The sequence below is a fragment of the Nerophis lumbriciformis genome, linkage group LG05, assembly GCF_033978685.3.
Source record: "Nerophis lumbriciformis linkage group LG05, RoL_Nlum_v2.1, whole genome shotgun sequence".
NCBI classification, from domain to species: Eukaryota; Metazoa; Chordata; class Actinopteri; order Syngnathiformes; family Syngnathidae; genus Nerophis; species Nerophis lumbriciformis.
The window spans coordinates 37880356-37890332 of NC_084552.2; the positions used below are offsets into that span (position 1 = coordinate 37880356).

Genomic DNA, 9977 nt, shown 5'->3' on the forward strand with positions numbered 1-9977 from the left:
AAAAGACGTTGCTTGGATGGCAGCATATGTTGCTCCAAAACCTGTATGTACCTTTCAGCATTAATGGTACCTTCACAGATGTGTAAGTTACCAATGCCTTGGCCACTAATACACCCCATACCATCACAGATGCTGGCTTTTGAACTTTGCGCTTATAACAGTCTGATGGTTCTTTTCCTATCTGGTCCGGAGGACACGACGTCCACAGTTTCCAAAAACAATTTTAAATGTGGACTCGTCAGACCACAGAACACTTTGCATCAGTCTATCTTAGATGTGCTCGGGCCCAGCAAAGCCGGGGGCGTTTCTGGGTGTTGTTGAAAAATGGCTTTCAATTTCATAGTAGAGTTTTAACTTGCACTTACAGATGTAGCGACACACTGTAGTTACTGACAGTGGTTTCCTGAAGTGTTCCTGAGCCTATGTGGTGATATCCTTTACACACTGATGTCGATGGATGCAGTACCGCCTGAGGGATCGAAGGTCACGGGCATTCAATGTTAGTTTTCGATCTTGCTGCTTACGTGCAGTGATTTCTCCAGATTCTTCGAACCTTTTGATGATATTACGGACCGTAGAAGGTGAAATCCCTAAATTCCTTGCAATAGCTCGTTGAGAAGTGTTGTTCTTAAACTGTTTGACAATTTGCTCACGCATTTGTTCACAAAGTGGTGGTATACATATATATATATATATATATATATATATATATATATATATATATATATATATATATATATATATATATACTGTGTATATATATATATATATATATATATATATAGGACTGGACCAGGTGGAAAATGTATTGCGTCTGTTTTAAAATTAAAAACATTTAAATTAAACACATTACCTAGTTTCATGTTGGTTTTGTTTTGGCCTAATTAAATTTAAAAAAAAAATTCTATTTGCCATATTTATGAGCTGAGTATGGGCAACATGCAATTATTAAATATTTGAATCATATCACAGCCGTATTTGTATTAAATCAAATTCAATTATTTGTTTTATAGAAGGAGCTTTTATTCTTAATTGTCCATGAAAAACATTTGCTGTAATTAAGATAAAATCTGCACACGAGCTTTGTACTAATATTTCTGTGAAATACGTAAAACAGTCATGTGGGAAATCTACAGTAAAGCCTGATTCTGGGACTCCCAAAATTTTTAATTAAATTTTCACGAAAATGTAAATTCTGATTCGTGTTTGCAACTGCAATTCAAATTCAGAATTTTGCACAAGCTTGATTAGTCCACAAATTAAATAAATTCCACATAAATCAGAAAATAACAAATGTTTTTTTTAAATATATGTTGTTACTTCATTAACGCTTCTTACTTGGCCTGATGGTGTTAAATTCCAACACAAAAACATATATGAAATTAATTAGGTTGTGTAAATAATATATACACATAATGTACTTTATATATCATGCATGTAGAAGAGTCATCTGCCCTCTGATCTGCTTTTCACAATAAAAGGCCTTTCTTTTATGCATTCCTACCACTGGCTTGATGTCAAGGTGACGATAAAAAGGAGACATAATTGATCAATGAGCACTTGTTGAAGTGTTACATTCACTGCTTGTGGCATTCCACTTGTCAGTTCAATGTGACACGCGTCAACGCGGTGAGTCCTCATCACTCGCGCACACGCCAGCAACAGGCAAGAAGACATCGACTGGTCGCTAAGCAACAGGAAAGAAGGCTAAAAATATGGTTCTTTTGCCTTACTGACTGACACACACACACACACACACACACACACACACACACACACACACACACACACACACACACACACACACACACACACACACACACACACACACACACACACACACACACACACACACACACACACACACACACACACCTTATCAGGCTGCACAAAGCCGCCCGTTGTAATTCAGTGCCTCCATTGTGTTTTTTCTGTCACATCAGCACCACTCTTATTTCCAGTCACATTTTGATTAGCATGAAGTCACTGATGGATAAACATGCAGCGAACTCGACAGTATGTGTGTATCACGATTGTTTCATTGATGGACATCAACAGGAACCCTTTAGTTTGGCAAAAATACCACCTACTTCTTTTCACAATTTGAGCATGTAGTCATACCACACCATAATGTAACTCTTCCACTTCTGAACCGCTGTGCATAAATGATTGAAAATGAGTTAAAATATTGTGTTATTTGTACTAACATTTTTCTGACAAATACACCATATGGCAATAATTAAACCCCCGTAAGTTGGATAGACTTGACATTTCTCACACAGCTCAACAAAACACAAACTGTAACTTATGGGTATTAAGTCGAATCACCACAACATTTGGGAACTGACAGGCACATGTGAGTAAAATTAGAACACAAATAGTTGAAATACATGGCTGCATCAATACTTACATAGCAACTAATTGTCCGTAAGTCGTTGTGTATTTGTCAAATAATGATACAACTTTGATGACATCTGTATTACATGTATGCTAGCATGTCGTACAGAGCCTTTTGACCACAACCCATAGGGGTGCCACATATTTTGCCCAAGCAGGCAGTATCATGAATCAACAAAAACAAAACAGTACATCGTGTAGTTCAAGTACACACATTGTTGGTACGTCATTGAAATCAATCACGTTGCAAAAAAACCTCAATGTGTTTGCAAATAACTGGTCCTTTCTGGTCCATTTCATGCCTTGTGTGACGGACTTTGGCTTTCACTGGATTCTAAATCAACAACACACACACACATACATATGTACACACACTTATGATCATCAACACAATCATGCGTATACCGTATTGACCACAATATAAGACGACACGCAATATAAGACCGCCCTGTAGTGGGTTTATATAATTCACCCACGGAACTTGAGATATAGTTAGAGAGTTCCGGTCGGACGGGTTTAATTAATCACGTCGGGGTCACCAATGTAGCGCGTAAGGAGGAGTGTCAAAAGAGGGAACTAACTGTTTTAATGACATTCAGCAACTTACAATAAGGATGGAGGAGTACTCTAGAACCGTGCATTTCTCTAGTCTGTGCACAACAACGGTAATGAGTTCCCTTCAAACCCGTCCGACCGGAACTCTCGAACCATAACCCAAGTTACGTGTGTGAGTTATATAAACCCACTGCAGCCCTCTTTTCCCCTACAAGTCATGTTTTCAATGTCAGATTTAATTCATTTGAATTTGTTCATCATATTTCTCAGTTGCTCGGCTGTTCTTTGGTGTTTTGTTGACCATAAATTAGCATCATAAGCCCTCGGTTCCGTCTTTATCAACAATGCTGCGACACCTTCATCTTTTTAAAAGCGAACTCTGGTGCGTTTGCTCGGTCCGCTTGCAAGAGAATTCTGGTGCGGTTCAACTTACTAGAGCTCAAACGTGAACGCCATACGGACTGGTGTTAAAACGACAGCAAAAAGCACGCGGAAATGACAAAAATGTACAAGAAAAAGTGTTGGAAGATGCACGTACAAACCTCTCGATCCTGAATATAAGACAACCCGACTGTTTTCTAGGAGCAAAGCACCTTGTCTTGCATTCGGGTCAATATGGTGATTGGGCGCGTATTGTGTTAGCTAGTAGGAAGTAGAAACAGGGCGAAGTGACAGTACTGACAAAAAGAGAGCAGACCCTCTGTACAAACAGACACTTGTGGCTTTTGTTGTTGTTGTCCTGGAGTACAAACAAAAGTTACGCAACAGTCATGTGACCAAGAGCGTACTCACGCCAAACCACTCGTACTGTAACTGCCCTTCCCTCTCACACCTGTAGAGATGTGGCTTTTGCAAACGAGTCCAATCTTTTGAATGGCTCTTTGAAGTGAGCGATGAGAACCGATTCACGGTTGCGAACCATTTGGTGTAGGAGCCATTTTATAAACAAATTGCCCAAGCATGCGTGTATCACACCCAACAATGAGTCAGAGTCAAAGGAAACGTAGAATAATTCTGCTGATTCACTTTTCTGGTTCATTGTTCTGATGCGGACTTGTTACGTAGTTAAGGTGTAAACACCACGTCAGCCAGTACATTTTTTGCATTTACATTTTTATCTTCACCTCATTTTCATTCTAGTTTTATATATGTAGACTTATTATTCTTATTAATCATGTGTTTGTTTGTGTTTTTTCAATCTCTATAATTATTATCCAAAAAGTATTTTAGATGAAAATTCAAAATAGTGATTTACTTGTCAATGCAAATGAGATATGAGCTATGGCACCACCTTGTGGAGTGTTTAAAATGAACATATAAACCTCACCCATCCATCCATTTGCTACTGCTTGTCCCTCTCGGTGTCGCAGGGGTGCTGGAGCCTATCCCAGCTGCATTCGGGCGGTAGGCGGGGTACACCCTGGACAAGTCGCCACCTCATCACAGGGCCAACACAGATAGACAGACAGCATTCACACTCACATTCACACAATTAACCTATCCCAAATTAAATATTAGATTTTTCAGAATAACTTCCACCAACAGAGTATACATTGGTTGAGTTTGTATTATTGTGATGGAGATCGCATCTATAACTGCTGCCAGTGATTGTTTCCTTGATATAAACAAATTTATTATTGGTAATTGGTTCTGGACATGGCTGGGATAAATGAATCTGGGCGAAGTAAGAATCATTAATCATAAATCAAATAGTTTCATAGCTAGAGCATAAAATAACTGTTTACGATCTTTTACTGTAAATATGTTTTGCAACATGATGAGAGCCCTCTAGATGTGAAATAACACAATTTATTCATCTTTACACTCTTTTAATCCAATATAGTCACGCTGCTTGAGGCTGAGCCAATCAGTGAGTCTGATACTGAACATCTGATTGGTTTGGTGTCTTCGAGTAGCCAATACTACTGAAGTATTGATATTTTTAGTCGTATGTATGCTTGTAAATCTTTAAGTTTGAACCAACATTTTTTTTAGAATATGCTTTAAAATAAAACATAAAAAATACACAAAAAATCTGCGATTTGAAGCGCAATGTGAAGAGGGACGAAAAAAAATAGAAACACGAAATGAGCCAGTTTTTTGAACAGCTCTTTGAAAAGAATGGTTCCTGAAGGTCTGGCTCCTTTCAAGAGCCATAAATCCCCTTTTTATCACACTGATTATTCATGCCGCGTTCGTGTGCAATCCGGTATGATTGGCCTGGTGTGAGTACGCCCTGGATATTTTCCACGGTGCCTCGTGGTCCGAGGTGATCCCACGCAGCAAAGAGGTGAAAATTAAACAAACATTGAAAAAAAAGTGGAATCTTGGTTGCGATTGTTCGTCCATCTTTTTCCGCAACTCCTCTTTGAGTCTGAGGGCACACAGGAAAGTAGCGCGTCTTGTTCCCACATCACTTCGTCACCGTCCTCGTGTTCAGCAAAGTGTTTTTCTTGACAGTTGCACACCAACAACACCGATTAAACAGCAATTAAATGTGGGTGGAGTCAGGTGTTAGGATGGGTGGGGTTACATATGTCTTTCCAAGGCTCCTTCAGCAGGATTACTTTTAAAAATAAATAATAATAATCATAATTGTATTTGGAGTTAAAATGTCAATGATGGATCATAATATAATTTTTCTACCTTCACTTCAAAGTTTGGTTGCTTGCTGGTGCATGCAAGTCAGTGACGTGCGGTCGGGGGAGGCCTCATCATGGAAAACACAAAACTAACTGATAACATAAATAAATATCATATATATTTGTATATATTTATATATACATCTGAATATATTATATTATTACAATATTCGTCCACTGATCTGTGTTATAAATGGATTTTATGCACATCCCCAATCATTTTTGAACATTTTCCGAAGTAAAAATAGTGAAATTTGCGCATTTCCTGATCAAAATCTGTTAAAACAATGTAATGTTTACTTTCTGTGTTCTGTCTTCATGTGTGATGTTGATATACTTGCTGAACGGACAATAAAGGTCATGAGGTGAAGTTGACAGTTATCAGCCACACCTGAGGGGCGTATGTGTAAATCTGAGTGCCTCACCAGACATGAACCTCACCGCACGTCACGGATGTAACTTCTTCTTCTTCTTCCTCTACTACCTTGGCACAGTCAGTTCCATCAGCTCCTTCAGTCTTCCCGCGTCTCTCTAGAAGCTCGGAAGACGGCAGTAAGCCTCCAGTGAGGCCAGCAGGATGTAGACGAGCCACAGCGACACAAAGAACAGCGACGTCAACAGCTTGCAAGTCCGCGGGCCGCCCAGCTCGCCGCCGGCCACTGCCGGCCGCCGCCGGTACAGCAGCGCCACCACGCACACCGACGCCAGGATGGTAAAGAGGGTGACAGAGAAGGCCAGGTTGCCCGGGTCTACCATGAAGGGCCGGCCGCGGGCACGCCAGGCCACGGCGGCGATGGTCCATGCCACGCCGATGCCCAGGAAGACGTTGACGGCGTTGGAACCCGTCACGTTGCCGATGGAGGCGTCGGCGTACTGGTCCTGGATGGCTGCCACCTTGCTGGCGAATGTGTCTGAGGAGCAGAGAACAACAATTTCATGAATGAAATAGTATGACATTGTTATTGTTAAAAATGATGATCCAATGACACATTGTTGAATAATTCCCATGACAATAACATTAAAGCAACAGAATACAAATCAAAGCCTTTTTCTTAACAAATTAATCGATCTGATAGATTAATTAGCCCTACAGCTAACATTAACCAAAAACTAAAATTATGGTAAGGATCTATAAAAATGGTTATAATTTATAAGTTCATCTTATTTTCTGTTTGACTTTACAAGTTTACATTCTACTGTGACACACAGGAGGAAGTCCACAACCAAACTACCGTAATCGCTACTGAGCCTTTTCCAGACATGACTTTCTTTTTTAGCGCCGTGATTGTTGAGTTGAGATTGAGTTTGAGTTTATTTGGAACATGCAAGCATACAACATGATTCATCACAATTTCCAGTTTCTCTATTCAACATGTTCGAAAAGGAGTAGGAAGAAGCAGAGCTTATTTAATCCTACCCCTTTTCCTTTACATAGCAGTTGCTAAAACTTTTGTTAACTTCCTGTTCTCAATTTATTCACAATATACTCCATAAGTAATAACAATACAAATAAATACATAATAATTAGTGAAGTAAGTTATATTTCATATGGTGAGATGAGTGAGATTATCTAGAAAATGAATGGATGCATGAGATAAATTCAGAATGTTTTTTAATGGTTCTTCTTCTTTGTACTTTGTAAACACTTTAAGTTTGAAGAGTTTCTTGAAGTGGATTATATTAGTATATTGTTTGATTTATTTGCTTAATCCAATTCATAATTTAATTCCACCTACTGATATACTGAAGGTCTTAAGTGTTATACGTGCGTACAAATGTTTTAATTACATTTTTCTCTAAGATTATATTTCTCGTCTTTTGTTGAGTATAATTGTTGTATATTCCTGGGTAGCTGGTTATAGTTTGCTTTGTGTATAATTGTAGCTGTTTGCAAATTCACTATGTCGTGGAATTTCAGTATTTTTGATTCAATAAATAAGCGGTTTGTATGTTCTCTTATGTATTATTCTGACTGATTTTTTTTGTAACACTGTTAATGAATGAAGTGTACTTTTGTAGTTATTTCCCCATATTTCTGCACAATAACTAAGATATGGTAACACTAGCGCCACCTGTCATATTGGCATGTAAATGACATTCCCCTTAATGCAAATTTGATTTCTCCTCCCTCCTCACCTGGCACTGACGTGCCCAGCGCCACAAACACCACAGCTGTCACAGAGTCCTTCAGTCCCACCGTGCAGCCGAAGTGCGACGCCAGGTCCCCGGTGACCGCCGTCAGGACGCCGATGAGCGAGATGGAGACAAAGAAGCAGGCCCAGCCGTTCCAGTACTCGGTGGGCGGCACAAAGGCGAACAGAACCTTCCAGAAGACTGTGAGGAAGTGCATGATGTAGTCGAAGCACGACGGGAGGCGCTCCTCGCCGCTCTCCTCGTCGTCGTCGTCTCCTTTCGGGCGAAAACTTAAAAAATCAGAACTGTAATTGATGCTATGTTGACCCAATTATAGTTGACCCAAGTTGTCGCCTTTTACGCACAAAATGGTCTTTCTTAAAAAATATAAATAATGTAAAAAATGTTTTATTGTAAACGTATGATGTATATGTTTACAGTATTTTCAAGTTAGAAGCTTTTGCTTTATTAGGTATTTATGGGAATTGCTTAAGAATATATCATGGTTACAGTTTAGCAACAATTTGTAATGATAGTTGGAGCCAAAGGGATTAAATTGGTCCAAAGGGTAAAAAGTGCAAGCATATATGCTAATCTACTATTCTAAACATGTTGAACTAGAAGGGATCATGGAATTTTTAAAAATAATAAGAAAATAATAATCCTAGTCAAGATTGCTAGATTTTTTCGTCAAATCAAATATAAATAAATATAAAATATATTATAAAATAAATATAACATAATTGTATAAATAAAATATTTTATATATATATATATATATATTTATATATATATATATGTGTATATATATATATATATATATATATATATGTATATGTATATATATATGTATATGTATATGTATATATATATATATATATATATATATATATATATATATATATATATATATATATATATATATATATATATATGTTAAGACAGATGTAAACAAGCCTTCCACTTAAAATAATAACTTATATACTGAAAGGTAAAAAACACATTAAGGTGAAAATATGGACACCATTCATTGTGTATGCCCAACATTTAAACATTAGTCCTAAAAGTTGATGATCTGTCATCAACTTTATTATTAAAAAATGTGTGACTAACTTAACCTAAAATGAACTGAAAGGAAAAAAAAACTCAATTTATTTTTAAAACAGTGACAAAGGAAATATGCATTTTAATCAAGGGTGTTAGTTTATGGAACAAACTTGACAGCGGAACAAAACAATGTCAACCTATTTCTGTATGAACAAAAAAAAATCATGTTTTTTGTTGTATGTCATGAAATACAATATGGCCATAATAGTCTCCGGAGTTGAATAGCTTATGTTGTATGTGTGTGACTTGGGGGAATATATTATACGTTTATACTTCTTTCTGCTCCCTTTCATACTTGATTTATTTTAATGTTGTATCAATTATTTTTATTCAATACTGAGTGAATGAAAAAAAAGAACATTTGATTTCTGTTTTTGTTTGGTATATTTGTTTATATTATTTTACTGCACATGTGTTTAACCCTAGCTAGCAACGACAACAAAAACCTGACCTAGTACATAGGGAAGGGAAAACAAAGTCAAGTGAGTAAACTGTACACATTTGGACCCTGAAGGGGGCATCAATGCTTAATCACTTATTATTAAAGCAATTAAAACTGTTGTAATGTTTCTGTAATAATCGCCTTAATACAATCCTGCTGATAGAATACATGTTCTCTGGGAGTTCTGCCGAGCACCAAGTGGTAAAAGTGAAATACATCACAGTAATTGAGACCACTTGTCTTTGCTGTGCTTTGGGACACAAACGCAGAAAACCGTCACAGCAAAGTAGTTACGTTTTTGCTTACTACCGTTGCTTTAAAATACATTAAGAAGTTATTTACCTGCACTGACAGTCACTGCACTGACAAACTGCTCCCTCCAGCTGCTGCTGCCCACCACCAACGCCAGATTTGTCTTCTTGATCATCTTGTCCACTGTACTCTGCACACACACACACACACACACACACACACACACACACACACACACACACACACACACACACACACACACACACACACACACACACACACACGCGCACACACACAAGCAAACACACACAAACACAGCAGAAAAGAAAGAACTCACAAGTTGAAAAAGGGAAAAGTGCTGATTTCCAGACTGTCAAATAGCTGAAAAATAGAGCTTACGATGCACAATTTGATACAGAGTTGATGTCTGTGTCTTGCTAATAAGGAAT

General features: G+C 37.8%; 1 protein-coding gene across 3 annotated transcripts in view; it reads right to left on the bottom strand.

Moving 5' to 3' along the window:
* Positions 1 to 793: 793 nt before the first annotated feature.
* The window catches only part of LOC133606442 (sodium/calcium exchanger 1-like), a 132149-nt gene continuing 122965 nt past the window's right edge, over positions 794 to 9977 (bottom strand). For all 3 annotated transcript variants that reach the window (XM_061960406.2, XM_061960404.2, XM_061960405.2), the window contains 3 exons: positions 9619 to 9718; positions 7731 to 8003; positions 794 to 6505 (listed from right to left, as the gene is read on the bottom strand). In XM_061960406.2, the coding sequence (XP_061816390.2) occupies positions 6126 to 6505; positions 7731 to 8003; positions 9619 to 9718 (753 nt within the window). In that variant the 3' untranslated portion in view covers positions 794 to 6125. The remainder of the gene's footprint in view (positions 6506 to 7730; positions 8004 to 9618; positions 9719 to 9977) is intronic.